Source organism: Microtus pennsylvanicus, chromosome 15, assembly GCF_037038515.1.
Source record: "Microtus pennsylvanicus isolate mMicPen1 chromosome 15, mMicPen1.hap1, whole genome shotgun sequence".
Classification (NCBI taxonomy): domain Eukaryota; kingdom Metazoa; phylum Chordata; class Mammalia; order Rodentia; family Cricetidae; genus Microtus; species Microtus pennsylvanicus.
Window position 1 is genome coordinate 34,116,858 of NC_134593.1, and position 16,523 is coordinate 34,133,380.

Below are 16,523 nucleotides of genomic sequence, written 5' to 3' on the forward strand. Positions count from 1 at the left end.
GTGTGTGTGTGTGATAATATGTATATTTATGTATATATGTATATGCCCATATGTATACACTCCACTTCAAAGAATTGTGTAGAAAAATCCCTCACAGGTGTACCCAGCCCCCTGCCTGGGTTTTAGTTAATTCTAGATGTAGTCAAGTTGACAACCAAGGATAGCCATCAGAGCAGACTACCATACAAAGGGACACATATTATGACCTTGTAAATGAATTAATAAAGCTTACTCTGGTACCAAATATCATGGTCACAGTATAAGTCAAACCAATGTATCTAACTGAAAAACAGATCTAGAAACTTATTTCCACCGTCTCACTCTGGTTGAGGGTTCTTCTTCTTCTTCTTTTTTTTTTTATGAATCATGCTGATTTTTAAGCTGTTCCGATCAGAAAAATTCATCTATGGTGACTAAGGAAATTTGGTTTATTTTTCATCATTTAATCAAAAGTTTGGAAACAAATAACAGCTGAGACCTTCCTGGTTGTGCTTCCAGAATCCAAGATGGCTGCTCCCAGGCAGTAAGGGAGACCCACCTAGGATGGCCTTAGCAAGCTGCTGTAAATACTTGACTTCAAAAGAAACACAGATGACATTTACTGGACATCAGAAATGCATTCTTTTTAGAGCCTGCCCTTGTCCATTTCTCCGCACTTGCTGCACTAGAGATTTAAGGTGAAGCACAAAGCACAGAACACACAACTTCTAATAAGGTATCATTAACCATTTTGCTGCAGAGGAAGGAGCCTCAAGCTTCTCCTGCTCGGAAACCTACTGCGGACTTCATCCCGAGTCGGAGCCAGAGGTGAAGGCGGTAGCTGACTTCCTGAGAAGGAATATCAACCACATCAAAGCTTACATCAGCATGCACTCTTACTCCCAACAAATACTGTTTCCCTACTCCTATAACAGAAGCAGAAGCAGGGACCATGAGGAGCTGGTAAGCACTACTCTTTTATTATAAGCATTTTAGAGACAAAACAATATTCTGTCCAAGAATCACAAAGGTAGGAAAACTTTGTTTCCATTAGGGAATAATCGGCGGGTGTTTTCCTCTACTAACTGCCAGGAATCAGCTTGGGTCATTAAGAGAATTCTAGGAATTGCCATTAAGATGAGGACAGGCACTTCATTCCCAGGGAATGGCCTCCCTATGCCAGATAAACTATGGAGAGGCCAGGAGGGAGCTTTCCACTCGCCTTATGTGGTGGTCACTAATTTCCTAGGACAGCTTGCCTTTGGTTAACTCCTAGCCCCTCACTCCTTTGGGTGCGAGCAGTGAGAACTAATTGTGTACTGCCCTTTTCAACTTCCAGTGGTTGGTGCTGTCCAAAACATACCAGTGTCTACACTGAGACACTGTTTGGAATGTAGTGGACAATACAAGCCATTCAGTGAAGACCCACCTGGTCTACTGTCTTCTTCCAACGTTTTGGTTTTGATCCTGGATGCTCTGTAGAGATAGACAGTAAAGGATGCAGGACTCTCAAGGGGTTATACCAAGACTTAGGCATGCCCTTGTCCCAGGTACTTTCCAGACAGTGGAGGTACCCTGGCATGGGCAAAAGCTGATCCGTGTTCAGTAGATCACGCTTATTGCTCTTTGTTCCCTGGCTCTCTTAACAGATAAAAGCACTGGGTAAGCTATGTCTATCTCCCTGGGTAGGCTATGTCTATCTCCCTGGGTAGGCTATGTCTATCTCCCTGGGTGGGCTATGTCTATCTCCCTGGGTAAGCTATGTCTATCTCCCTGGGTAAGCTATGTCTATCTCCCTGTGTAGGCTATGTCTATCGACCTGGGTAGGCTATGTCTATCTCCCTGGGTAGGCTATGTCTATCTCCCTGGGTAGGCTATGTCTATCTCCCTGGGTAGGCTATGTCTATCTACCTGGGTAGGCTATGTCTATCTACCTGGGTAGGCTATGTCTATCTCCCTGGGTAAGCTATGTCTATCTCCCTGGGTAGGCTATGTCTATCTCCCTGGGTAGGCTATGTCTATCTCCCTGGGTAGGCTATGTCTATCTCCCTGGGTAGGCTATGTCTATCTACCTGGGTAGGCTATGTCTATCTACCTGTGTAGGCTATGTCTATCTCCCTGGGTAGGCTATGTCTATCTCCCTGGGTGGGCTATGTCTATCTCCCTGGGTAGGCTATGTCTATCTCCCTGGGTGGGCTATGTCTATCTCCCTGGGTAGGCTATGTCTATCTACCTGTGTAGGCTATGTCTATCTCCCTGGGTAGGCTATGTCTATCTCCCTGGGTAGGCTATGTCTATCTACCTGGGTAGGCTATGTCTATCTCCCTGGGTAGGCTATGTCTATCTCCCTGGGTAGGCTATGTCTATCTACCTGGGTAGGCTATGTCTATCTCCCTGGGTAGGCTATGTCTATCTACCTGGGTAGGCTATGTCTATCTCCCTGGGTAGGCTATGTCTATCTCCCTGGGTAAGCTATGTCTATCTACCTGGGTGGGCTATGTCTATCTCCCTGGGTAGGCTATGTCTATCTACCTGGGTGGGCTATGTCTATCTCCCTGGGTAGGCTATGTCTATCTCCCTGGGTAGGCTATGTCTATCTACCTGTGTAGGCTATGTCTATCTCCCTGGGTAGGCTATGTCTATCTCCCTGGGTAGGCTATGTCTATCTACCTGGGTAGGCTATGTCTATCTCCCTGGGTAGGCTATGTCTATCTCCCTGGGTAGGCTATGTCTATCTCCCTGGGTAGGCTATGTCTATCTCCCTGGGTAGGCTATGTCTATCTCCCTGGGTAGGCTATGTCTATCTCCCTGGGTAGGCTATGTCTATCTCCCTGGGTAAGCTATGTCTATCTACCTGGGTGGGCTATGTCTATCTCCCTGGGTAGGCTATGTCTATCTACCTGGGTGGGCTATGTCTATCTCCCTGGGTAGGCTATGTCTATCTACCTGGGTAGGCTATGTCTATCTCCCTGGGTAGGCTATGTCTATCTCCCTGGGTAGGCTATGTCTATCTCCCTGGGTGGGCTATGTCTATCTACCTGGGTAGGCTATGTCTATCTCCCTGGGTAGGCTATGTCTATCTCCCTGGGTAGGCTATGTCTATCTCCCTGGGTGGGCTATGTCTATCTACCTGGGTAGGCTATGTCTATCTACCTGGGTAGGCTATGTCTATCTACCTGGGTAAGCTATGTCTATCTACCTGGGTAGGCTATGTCTATCTCCCTGGGTAGGCTATGTCTATCAACCTGGGTAGGTAGTATTTATGACAAACACTTTTTTTTTGCATTTTTTAAAAGTATCTTGTCTGAAAGAAAAGCTTACTTGATATTTATGGTTTTTTTATTCTCAAAGGAAACATTTTAAAGAAATGTTCATCATTTATTTTTCTTAGTTTATTTATTAGCACTGTGCAGAGAGAAATAAAAGGATATTTACCATGCTTAAGATGTAGAATGGGTCTGTTTGCCTGACTTGGTTGCTATTGGCACAACTCCTTATTATGGGCAGAACTCTGTATTCTGTTAACATTCAAAGAAGCATTAGGTAGGCCCTGCAGTTAAGGATCATTTCGTATGATTAGAGGACTGGTGCATAGCGTCACAGACAGCTGCTCTCGTAGATGACACATCCTCATTACTACGAGCACGACAATGACAGAAGTCACTGCTGCCTGAAATGCCAAGACAGTGAGAGGGTACAATGAGCCCCATTCTTGATGGATGTATGTTCACTACGGGTTAAGAAGCAAGAATAAGAATGATATCAAGGGGCAGACGCCATTGCAACCAGGCACTGAGAGATTTCTATGGGCAAGGGAAGACCTCCTGTGCAGAGGAGATGATGCTCCCCACGGAACATCCTCAGGGGACTACGGGGGAGGGGGGCACAGTGAGTAGATGAAGTTAGCTTGTGAAGGCGTTTAAATGGCAGTCTACAATTTATTATGTAGATAATGAAGTACCACTGGATAGTTTTCATTTTATTTTATGTGTATGGGTATTTTGCCTGCATGTATGTCTGTGCACTAGATGCATGCAGTGCTTGAAGAGGCCAGAAAATGGCACTGAAGCCTCTAGGGCTGGAGTTACAGTTGTGAGCTGCCTGTGGGTGCTGGGAACTGAACCTAGGTCTTCTGTAAGAAAACCAGTTGCTTTAAACTGCCAACCCTAATTTATTTTTATCTTTTCCTTACATTTATTCATTTAGTGTATGTGTGTGCGTGTGGGTGTGCCCCCACACATAAGAGTATACATGCCATAGCACATGTGTGGAGCTCAGAGGACAGCTTGCAGGGGTTGGGTCTCTTCTTTTACTATCTGGGTCTAGAGATTAAACTCGGGTTGTCAGGCTTGGTGGCAACAGCCTTTTCTCACTCATAGATCCATCCCATTGGCTCCTAAAACCACTGTTTTGCATTAAAAAAAAACTGGCATAACGAAACAGCCATGGATATTCCTCCGGGTCCTCAAGCAACTGATAGTATCATGGTGCTAGCTCCAGTTTTAGAAAAGTGTTAAGTGAGAACTTTCAGAAACCATTTCTAGGGGTTGGGATCACATATAGTGGCGCCTGCTTCATATCAGGGGCATAGCCCTTCATTTGACAAGCCTTTGGAAGTTGTTAGACAAATACACAACAGTTTGTGAGAGGCAGATTATGCATGCACTTTAGAGAAGTGGAATTTAAAGTCTGGTGAAAATTTTAACTAGGAATGGGATAGCTCCCAGTATTATAAATATCTAGTTCATTTAACATAATAAATTAATTCCTGAAAAGCTATGTCAGGTTTTTAAAATGTAAATTAAAGAAAACATTTGATGTATTGGCAGAGGTTTTTTTCCCCCCTTTAAATCACTCAGTTGTGATTGCCATAGAGGGAAAAGCATTTTTTAAGTTAATGTATTCTTTTTAATTTAATTTTTGGATAAATCCTCTCTCTGTGTCTCTGTCTCTCCCTCTCCCCCCCACACACTTGGATTCAATTAGTGTGATTATGATTATGTTTGTTTAGAAAGTTCAATCCCTTCTGTTTCAAGGCTGCAGATTGATCACCATCTCTATTCCATTGCTTCTAGTCTCTAGTGGCCAGCGAAGCAGCTCACGCCATTGAAAGTATTAATAGAAACACCAGGTATACGTACGGCAGTGGCTCAGAAAGTCTATGTAAGTATTCCTCCTCTCTCCTCTCACCCCTTCTTTCCTTCCTTCTCCTCCTGTTCCTCCTATTACATGTCTGCATTCTATTTGCTGTGTTGGGGATGACGCCCATGGCCTTAGGTACCCTGGACAGCCACGTCGGTGTTGAGAGCCATCCTCAGTGGGGCATTTCTTCTAGAGAGCTCAGACCAGGAAGTACAGCCGAGGTTTAGACAACAAAAGAAGCCAAAGTGGTACTTAAGATGTGAAACTTATCATGATAGAGTGGAGGTTACGGAACTAGTAATCAAACCAATTATTACACGAAGAAGAAAAGTCCATACAGGGTCAGAGGAACGTGTAAGAGCCACAGCTATTGTGAGATATGTAACTCCAGAAGATGCCATTTACTGTGCACGCTTTTTAGTGACAGCCTGTTTCTGACTCACAGAGAGAGCCTGATTGTGGCAAACTCAACAAGTGTTTTTGACCTATTTCTGCTGTAAGATATTTATTGAGAAACTCCTGCATAGGTGATCAATAATTGGTTCTGTTCTTCTGAAACTGAGGGATAGATGGGTATCATGTGACATAATTCCTGGGGAGATGGGAACAAATGTCTGCTCATTCCCGATAGGGGATCTAACAACAAACCAAAGGAGAGATAACACCTTTGTCCAGTCTGGTGAGCCAAACAGTTTGGAGGGTGCTTACAGAAATATGGGTGAGGGGTTACTTACAGGAGCATCAATGACTCAAAGGCAACAAAATCACCAGAACCCACCCCAGCATGGGTAATGGCTTAGGGAAACAGGAATCCTAGAGCACGCTGCTGGAACTTTGTATCTAGGAGAAAATTGCTACACAAAAGGATAGATTAAGAGTATAAAACAAACATGTAAACCAATGTCATCGAACTATAACTCAATGACCAAGCCTAGGTCACTACACGTTTTCATAGCCTTTGAACCAAGAATGTTTTTTCCATTTTTTAAATGTTTGAAAAACCATGAAAATAGTTAAATTTTGACACATCAAAATTATATGAAATTCAGATTTGTTTCCATGAATAGTTCTATTGGAACACAGCAGGGCTCATTAATTTGCATATTATCTATGGCAGCTTTCATGACAGCCAAGATAATTGCAACAGAGACCAGATGGCTCACAAAACATAAACTATTTCCTATCCTTTTTCAGAAAAAAAGCCTTGCCAACTCCTGATGCAAACAAATGGTAAAATAGCATACAATTTCCCTTAGTGATTTCAAGAAAATAAAATGGACTTTAGATTTGAGGATTATTGCAGCTGAGAGAAGCTACTTGGCTAATGTGGCCTGGCAAGGCAGTCCTTGGGGGAATTATTAAGTAGCTGTTAATACACAGATGATAGTGTAATGTGTTGTATAAAGGCATGGTAAAGCTTTGGAGGCAGTAGAGTGAAAGCCCATGGTCTCACTTGTGTTATAGACACAAGGCTATAACAACAGTGGCGTCCAAATTCTTTTCAATACCCCTTTAAGTATCAAAATGCTTCGTTAGCAGGAAGTCCAAGCTCTCTTCTTCATCTTCAATCATCCCTGGGGCTGTCTATCAGATTGGGCCACATACTTCTGTCCTTTGGTGTCGTTGGCCCATTGGATGCCTTTGTTGACCTAGACCATCTTCTACACTCATTCACCCGAGATGCATCTCCCCTCCCTCCCTCCCTCCCTCCCTCCCTCCCTCCCTCCCTCCCTCCCTCCTTCCCTCCCTCTCTTCCTCCCTCTCCTCTCCTCTCTTCTCCTCTCATCTCCCTCCCTCCCTCCCTCTCCCCCTGCCCTCTTTGTGCAAGCACAGGATAAACCTGGAACCATAAATGATAGGCATTTGTTGATAGTAATTATCAGAATACTTATGGATGGCTGAATGCACCCACTGTTTATGGATATTTAAAAATATTAGAAAGTGTGCATAAACCATCTATAATACCAGCAATCAGGAGATGAAGCAGGAGGACCAAGAGTTCTGAGACATTCTGGGTTATATTGAGAGTTTGAGGTCAGCCTGGGCTACATGAGATTCTGTCTCAAAAAAAAGTGTAAGTAATGCTTCAGTTCACAAACCTTACAAGCAATCCTAGCACATGCAGAAAGAGACACATTATATAATTGCTTAATTGGAAAACTTTAGGAAATCAACCAAAGGTATTAGTAGCATAGTTGTAAGGCAGTTGATGAGGCACTAAATATATGCAGATATACATTTCATATACGTAGAAGTAACCAGGCAGGAAAGAAAAGTAAGGCATGGTGGCACACCGCTGCGATCTCTACACTTTGGGGTGCTAAGTCTGGAAGATCACTAGCTTGAGCTAAACTTGAGCTATAGAGTGAGTTGTAGTCCAGCCTGGGCTAGGTAGTCAGATCTGTCTCAAAAACTCCCCCCCCCCCCGAGTAGATCTGACTGCTTGCTACAGCGTGCATGAATATATATGTGTGCAAGCATACACATACATACATATGGGTTGTTAAATACATGGATGTATATACATAAACACAATAAATCTGTGGCACTTACAAAAATCTAAAACTTTCACTGAAAGACAAATAACAGGAGAATTCTTTATGTTTTGGGCAACAGGAAAATATTATTAAAATTTTCCTAAATTGATTTGTATTGGTGCAATTCCATGCACACTCAAATGATTTTGAAGGAAGTCTAAAAGCTTTCTGATGTGGAAGGAATATTGAAATTTTCCTAAATTGATGTGTGTATTTAGTTCAATTTCATGAATACTGACATGATTGTGAAGTTCATTTGGAAGCATACATTTGACAGATGAATTTGTAAAATGCTGAAAGTAAAAAGCCAATAAGGAACAATTTGCCCCACTGATGTACTGAAGCGTGTAATGAGCACAGGATATTAGTATAGTGTGGAACTGAGCCTGGAAGAGACAGATCATTAAAAGGAAATAATGGGCACAGAAAGATTTTCAAGTCTATCAGGAGACATTCAAGTCCTAAAGGAGACATTCAAGTCAGTTGAATCATTTAATTATCAGCCCTAGAAACACTGCCAAGTCACTAAGAAGAAAAACTGAATTACGCCAGGTGGTAGTTGTTCACAACTTTAATCCCAGCACTCGAGAAGCAGAGGCAGGTGGATGGATCTCTATGAGTTTGAGGCCAGCCTGGTCCTAAAAGCGAGTTCCAGGAGAGCCAAAGCTGTTACACAGAGGAAACCCTATCTTGAAAAAAAAAACACAAAGCAAAACAGAACAAACAAACAAGAACCCATCAACCAAACAAACAGAAAACTAAATGGAATTACTAATATATCTTTCACCGAAATAAACGCTAAATCGATCAGATATTAAAGTACAAAAGACCCGCCATAAGCTAAAAACTTGAGTAAGAAAAACTTTACAAGTTGCACGGATCTAATAACATTAACACTGTTCTTATAAACAATATGTATAAGCAAGGAAATTGATAGAAAACTGTAAGATGAACAATAAATTTATAAAGCATGCAATTCACTGATAAAAGAAATCTAAATCAAAGACAATAGTTTATTTTTTTTTTCTCAGAAAATTGTCAAGATGCACGATTCTCACCAATGGTGCAGGAGCCGGCAGTGAGGGTACTCACATGCTGTTAGGAGGAATAGGTTTTGAATAATGCTTGGTAACCAGTGTGGTAACTGTTAAAAGGCACACAACCTTAGACAAGTAGTTCTACCTCTAGAAAATATTCTGAAGTAATAAACATTGATTTATTAACAACGGTGCTCACTCTAAAGAAACTAAGTTATTTACCAACAAAATTATTTAAAACAATCACATGTAGCTTTTCAATGCAATTCTATAAGACCAGTAAAAATGATGTAGATACAAACTCAGTAATGATACATTTGGAAACGTTGCAACAATTACCTCTAGAAATTTTACAAAATAGCAGGCAGGCATCATGTGACTTTACGTAATAAAAATTAAGCCAGAAAATTCATGCTCTGTAAAATGCACTAAACTTTTTTTTTAATTTATTTAACTTTATTTTATGTGCGTTGATACAAAGGTGTCAGACCCCCTGGAGCTGGAGTTACAGACAGTTGTGAGCTGTCATGTGGATGCTGGGAATTGAACCTGAGTCCTCTGGAAGAGCGGCCAGAGCTTTTAACCCCTAAGAAGTCTCTCCAGCCCCTGCACTAAACTGTTATTGGCACTTACTGCTCCTTGGTCAGATTTTTGTGGAGTTCTGGGGCAACATTTGTTTTCTTTCTTATGTTTTCTTTTCAATGTCCACAACTTTCAGATAAGAAATTTAGGTAGCTTAATCAGAAGAAAGCAAAGTTATTTTCAGTTGTACAAAAAGAAATTGTTGTTAATTGAGTTGAAACAAATATAATTAAAAATATTCTCTTTTGTCTTCTTTTAGACCTAGCTCCTGGAGGTTCTGATGATTGGATCTATGATTTGGGCATCAAATACTCATTTACTATTGAACTTCGAGATAAAGGCAGATATGGATTCTTGCTGCCTGAGAGATACATCAAACCCACTTGTGCAGAAGCTCTGGCAGCAGTCTCCAAAATAGCTTGGCATGTCATCAGGAACGTTTAATGTCCTTGCCTCTGCTCTGCGTGGTTTTATTTTATATCAAATTGTTGAACTAGCTTCTCAGTTTAAACAGGTTCCTTTGTTTTGCCAAAGAATAAAAATACATAGCACTTTGATCTTAAGGATGACAATGGTTCATGTGTATTTTAATCTTCTTATTGTAAGGGGCTAGGTATTGATTTCCAACTCCCTCACCCCCTGATTTACAATGACCAGCTATTTTAAGCAGTTTTAAGACTTATTATTGTGTGCGTGCGTGCGTGCGTGTGTGTGTGTGTGTGTGTGTGTGTGCCCTTGAGCTAGTTTAAGCACCTAGTTCGCGCTGGACCCCAGAGAAAGCGCTGGGTCCACTGTTGTTGAAGTTACAGAAGGTTATTAGCAGCCATATGGGTACTGAAAATCAAACGCAGTCTTTGTAAGAGCAGCAACAGCTCTTAACGGTTGAAGCCATTTCTCCAGCCCCTCTTAAGCAAATTGAATACTAATTTTATGCAGATCATTGGATCCAAGCAGCAAAAGCAAAGGCACTCTGAAGCATCTTAAAGATTTCCACTTCAGAATTTCAATCTCTGCTTGTGTTCTTGAAAACAATCCCTGTCCAGCTTTGGCTCCAGCGACAGGCCCAGGAGGGGTAGGGGCGGATGTCAAATTCCGCAGCTCCTAAGCACGCCAGGCTGCGGTTACTGCCAGTAACAAAGTGGCACTCACGCACTGGAAGACCGTGAGATCGAGAACCTCTGCAATTAATTGGGAATCTCAGCTCTCCCTAGCTAGCTCTCAGTTTCCTTCCCCAGATCTCAGTACACAGGCGGCACCAACACGCCTCACTACCTGGAGACGCCAGGAGGCGTGGTCCGGGAGGGGCGGGACTTACTCGCTGACGACTAATCTGAAGGCCGGAAGTCGCCTGGCCTGTGGCGAAACGGGGCGGACTAGTGACTTCCGGTGGCGTTTAGATGCCGCCTTTCTAGCGGCCTGGCCGAGTTGCGGCCACTGCCCGTTGCCCTGCTGCGGTCTCTGTGCGTCTCCTCCTGCGTCCCGAGCTCTCTGGAAGCCTGGCGAGGATCCGGGCGGGCCCCGCTGCTCCCTGTTCCAGGCGTCCGTCAGCCTGCGGAGGACCGGTTCCTGGGAGCCGCGCATGCACCTCCTCCTCGTCGTCGTCCCGGGCCGGGCGCGGGGACAGTCGGCTCCCCAGCTCCTCGGAGCGGAGGCGGCGGGAACGCCTGAGAACTGCGCCTGCTAAGGGTGCTCGGAGAGGAGGTAAGCGTCCTGGGAGCTGATGGGGAGGTGGGAGGGTGGCGCTGTGCCCTCCGTCCTCTCTGGGCTTATGCTGCTCGCTCTTCTGAACTCTGCTTGAGCATCCCACTCTGCCCTCTGCAGTAGCTCCAGGACATAGACGTGTCTGTTGCTGTGGTTGTGGTTCTGGAGTCTGTCAGGGGGCAGGCGGACTGGGATACCCTGGCGCGGGGCTCTCATTTGAATGTGATCAAAGTGCAGCGGTGCGGTCTTGGATTTAGAGTTACCTTCTTCCCGTCTTCTACACCTGTCGGAGAGGGGAGAGCCTAACTTTTGATTGTTTCTGGTCTTGCCTACTTCCCGGCTGTAATAAATACCATTGGGAGTGTAGGAGCGCTGCTTTTATCTTTCCACTCCCTAGTCACTTTTGACAACTGGTTACCAGAAGCGGTGGGGAAGGGGCGGGGGTGGAATGAAAAGAAAATGTATACCATTTTCTAAGTAGGTTAGCATTTATGTGGTTGGAAAAGTATTCGGAGTTGAGAAGACTTCGATGATATTGGTAGGATCTTGTTTGTACAGGGCAGTATCTTAAGTTAATCAGTTTTATTGCGAGTCTTCAGATAGTTTGAACTTTGACAATTATTGACAGGTGGAATCTCTTCTGGTTTGGAACTTTAAGTCTGACATTTAAGGTTTTAAAAGTCTGTGATATTGGGCGGTGGTGGCGCATGCCTTGTAGTCCCTGCTTTCGAGAGGCAGAGGCAGGCAGATCTCTGTAAGTTCGAGGCCGGCCTGGTGTACATAGCGAGTTCCAGGACAACCAGCGCTACACAGAGAAGCTCTGTCTCGAAAAAGAAAAGAAAACAACAAACAACAGCTACAAGAAAACCAAAACAACAACAACAAAAAAAGCCACCCAAAAACTCTTTATAAAAGTTGCTTAGTTAAGTCCTAATGACTATGTGGTTCTGCCTTCGTGTTCAGTTTTGCTATGTAATTTTGACATACTAACTCCAGTATCCAAGCAACAGTACTTTGCAACACAATATGTAGGTTTCCAAAAACTTGCAGCTTTGTAATGGCTTGATTGTATCAGATGAGAGTTTCAACTGTGGACTTAGCAAGGTGCTATAGGCGTGGAGCAGTTTCTGTGGAAACGGTTGTGCACTGAAACCTGAGTTTCAGTGTGAGCCTCTGGTAGGATGCAGTTGCACAAACCACACAGTGGACATCCATCCATGGCAGGTGGCTCTGATACCCAATGTGCAGACACTCAAATCCCTTCTAGACAGTTATGTAATCTTTGAACATGTCCCCATCTCGTGTGCTTTCAATCATCTCTATATTTCTAATACATAATATGTAAATATTATATAAGTAGTTTTATACTGGATTGTTGAGGAATAATGTAAATAGTTTGTACACTTTTGTGTAGTTTTTCTCCCCTGAATATTTTCCATCCAGAGATACGGGTTTTTTATTTGTGTTCTGTTCATTGGTGATTCAGAGTGAACATTAACTGCTTATTTTGATATATACACACTCTGTCCACAACCATACCGCCCTGAGTGCACATGGTCTCAAGCTAAGCAGGGTCAGGCCTTGTTAATGCTTGGATTGGAGATGTACACACAGACCTCAGTTTATTGTCTATAATATAAATTTAAAATACTAAAGCGCAGTGTAATATATATCAGTACATTTTATTCAGTTATTACTGTTACTTAAGTATGAATTTTGAATTTAAGCTTAGGTCATATTCTCGAGATATTTAACTTTCCAAAATTTGAATCCAAAATATACTTAGTCTCAAACATTTAGGATAAGGGGATTCTCAGTTAGCATATGTTTTACTACAGATTTTAGCAGTCCTTGGAAGTGATTATTCAAGAAGAGCCGCCTCTGTGGTGCTTCTTCAGGGAACAGTTCTCATCTTTGAGATAATTTTCTGTCTTAATAGGCTTAGCATTAGTGCCCCAGAATTTGATTTTTTTAATTGAAAGGAGTTATGAAATCTTCAAATATTTATTAAATTCTAAAGGAGAATAGATACAGGAAAATAACTGCATAGTTGTTTGGCTTTGGTAATGCTTATATTTGAGAAAGCCATGATGAAGTAGGTGATGACAGCTTAAACCAAAGAATAATCTGAATACCAAATAAAGGAGCATCTTCAGACAAGAGTCAGTTTACCAAGAAGTTATTGTTTGTAGTCTCAGTGGTTGGGAAGACATTGGCATCTGCAAGTCTAATATTCCTCCTCCACTTTGAAGCACTCATATCTATCTCATTAATGGCTTTTGTCCTTCAATCAAATCTACACTCTACTCTTTTGTGGGATTCATCTTTCTTTGAACCCAGCGTTTAGGATTGAAGTTTTTGGTTTTTCACATCAGTTGATTACATGGTTTAATATATGAAAGTAAATGTTTTTTCTAATGTGTTGCTGATTATGTATTTATTTTTATGACAAATGAGCTTTTAAGTTGTATTATTTTCTGTGCAAACAGGTGTTTATTCATGCAGACTCATAGCTGTGGCTGCTAATGTTGAGGACAGCGTTGTATTGCAGACGGCCAGTAGGAGTTTTATGGTGGGCAGTGTATTAATCAACTGTTACTGTAATGAAATTTCTGAGATGGGATACTTAGGAAAAAAAGAAAGCCAATTTTGACTTACAGCTTTAGAGATTTATGTCCAGGGTTGCATATATTGCTTTGGGCCTCTTGGGTGGGTGGCACAAACCGGGAAGTGGAGTTAGAAGGAGAGATGAACAGACAGGTTCTATAGTTCACTTGAATTGCATCGCTTTGCCTCATGGTGCAAGGATTTCCTATTACGTCTTACCTTTTAAAAGGTCCACAGGCCCCTGCCTTTCCTGACAGTCTTTTGTTGGGGGGAGGGGGATGGGGGACACTCATCCAAACCTTAGTAAATGATCAGAGGTGGACCACTAAAGTAGCATATGCCAGTAATACCAGAACCTGAGAAGCTGAAGCAGGAAGGTTTATTCCAGATGGATGTCTTTAATTCTTATTTTTTACCTTTTGTGCCTCATGTTTTAGTCCTCTCTATAATCTAGATCTGTTACCAAAATACAGTGTAATTCTAGGACAAAATCGGGCACTGTAGGATTCTGAGAAAAAGAAAAATACATCTTTTACTTTGTTGTATTTCCCCTTCATTTGGAAGACTAAGTAGTTGTTAGGGATAAAACTTACTGGGAAATTATCTTATAGGTGATTTTTTAAAAAAAAATTGTTTATATTTGTTTTGTGTATTTGAGTGTTTTGTCCAGATGTATGTATATGCACTACCTGTGTGCCTGGTGCCTTAGGAGGCCAGAAGAGGGTGTTGGATTCCCTGGAACTGGAGTTATGGATGGTTGTGAGCTACCAGGGGTGTGCTGGGAATTTGAACCATAGACCTCTGCAAGAGCAACATGTTCTTTTAACTGACGAGCCCCTACAGGTGAATCTGGAGTGCTTCATGCTCTCTGTAAAAGCAATCAATTCTATTTGTATGGTGAGCAGCATTTACATGGTACTTACTTACCGTTTACATGGTAAGAGTAAAAGACTGGGGTGTGGCTTATAAGTTGGGGTCTGTAGTTTTTACTTCATTTGGTGTGATTTCCAGTGGGATGTGGACATCTAGTGTGAAGGGCAGCTGTGAAGCCGTGCATTCCAGCAGTAGACTGGGGGAAGAGAGCACTGATGGTCTAAATGGGGGGGGGCAGCATGGGAAGAAGTGGTGGGACAGGGAGTCCTGGGCTCCTTTAGGAAACCAAGAAAGGAAATGGCAGATGATATAGTAATAAGTAGTGTGTTAATCAGAGTTCTCTAGAGCAGTGGTTCTCAGCCTTCCTAAATGTAATAACCCTTTACTACAGTTCTTCATGTTGTGGTGACCCCAACCATAAAATTATTTTATTGCTATTTCATAACTATAATTTGCTACTATTATGAATCACAATGTAATTATCTGGTATGCAACCCCATGGGGGTCGTGACCCACAGCTTGTGAACCTCTGCTCTAGAGGAACAACTGATAGAAAAATATATATATACAGGTGATACACACACACATATGATTTATTAGAGTGGTTCACAGGCTGTCGTCCAGCTTGTCCAACAATGGCTGTGTCCCAATAGAAAGTCCAAGAATCTAATGGTTATTCAGAGCACAGGGCCGATGTTTCAGCTGGTCTTCAGTGTACATTGGAATCCTGAAGAAATAGGTTCTGTTACCAGAGAAGCTAGAGTGAGAGCAAACAGGCAAGGAGCAAACACTTTCTTCTTGTCCTTTCTGTAGCTACCACAGATGGTGTGGTCCAGATTGAAGGTGGATCTTCCTATCTCAGAACATCTGGATTTAGGATGGTCTTCAAACTTCTTATAATTCAATCAAGAAAATTCCTTCACAGGTGGACCCAGTACCTTGGGTTTTAGTTAATTCCAGATGTAGTCAAGTTGATAACCAAGAATAGCAATCACAAATAGCTTCTTGCATTGGTGGAATGTTATTTTTGGTATGAAGGGGTGTCAGAAGTAGAGTTACATTAGGGTAGACATGCTGGGGACAGAGCTAAGCTATGCTCACTGATAGAGATGGTAGAGGGAAATGTAAAGGTCAGAAGTGAGCTTTCTGGAGGTGTTGTAGGGTGAGACCATCTACTTAGGAGGATCCTTTAGGTTCTGAATAGTGGAATAGGCTGTAGCAAGTTCATCAGGGAACTTAGAGTCGGTTCAGTTTTATTCAGTGGTTGAGGATCATGTTGTGCATTCATGTATTAATTGATAATAATATAATGGTACTTTAAGATGCATTTTTGCCTTCAGACCTTTCTGCTCCATGCCTCCCCTGCCCCCAGGTTTTCTCTGTGTAGCTCTGGCTGTTTTAGAACTCACTCTATAGACCAGGCTGGGCTCAGATACTACACCTACTCTGTCTCCCAAGTGCTAGGGTTAAAGGTGTGAGCCACCACACATGGTTGACATACATTTGCTTCTGTTGCCTTCTACATAGATAGAAATTTTATATTTCTAGGTGTTTTCTCAGTCAATCAAAGCTCTTGTTTTCTCGGTCTTTTCCACACCACTTCTCTAAGTTTTCTGTTCTTTTATGTTCCTTCCCAAAATCAACTGGGTATATGATATGGCTTTGCAGCATCTTCCCTACACATTTATGTTTGGGCTGAGAATGAGTCCAAGAAAAATTAAAGATACACATTATGTTGATGCTAATGCATTGGCTAATTTGTTGTTTTTGTTGGAGAATGACTGATATAACTGATTTTGCTCACCTATGTGGCATTCTACACTATTGTAAAGCATCTTATTATTTCAGAGTTATTTCCCAACTTCTGTTGTATTAAAAGAATGGTTACATTTTATGATAAAGAGTTAGTACTATAAACTTAATTAACTACCAATTAAGTAATTCTACCTTGATGTATCATTTTATGTTTTTTTTCGATTTGCCATCTTTTCTCACCTATCAAACTTTGTTGTTACTTTTTGAATCTGCCAGACTGTGACCCGAATGACCTTCCTAAATGGAATGT

At 42.1% G+C, this 16,523-nt stretch overlaps 2 protein-coding genes across 5 annotated transcripts in view; both read left to right on the forward strand.

The window, feature by feature from the left end:
- The window catches only part of Cpb2 (carboxypeptidase B2), a 39,090-nt gene extending 29,250 nt beyond the window's left edge, over positions 1-9,840 (forward strand). Inside the window, exons 9-11 of the mRNA XM_075949156.1 lie at positions 740-942; positions 5,055-5,142; positions 9,537-9,840. Coding sequence (XP_075805271.1) covers positions 740-942; positions 5,055-5,142; positions 9,537-9,721 — 476 coding nt within the window. The 3' untranslated portion in view covers positions 9,722-9,840. The remainder of the gene's footprint in view (positions 1-739; positions 943-5,054; positions 5,143-9,536) is intronic.
- Positions 9,841-10,627: 787 nt separating this feature from the next.
- Positions 10,628-16,523, forward strand: part of Zc3h13 (zinc finger CCCH-type containing 13) — a 61,079-nt gene continuing 55,183 nt past the window's right edge. For 2 of the 4 annotated variants that reach the window (XM_075950174.1, XM_075950177.1), the window contains exon 1: positions 10,628-10,978. The gene's annotated coding sequence lies outside the window, so the exon portion shown is untranslated. The remainder of the gene's footprint in view (positions 10,979-16,523) is intronic. The other 2 variants (XM_075950178.1, XM_075950175.1) reach the window with 2 other exon arrangements.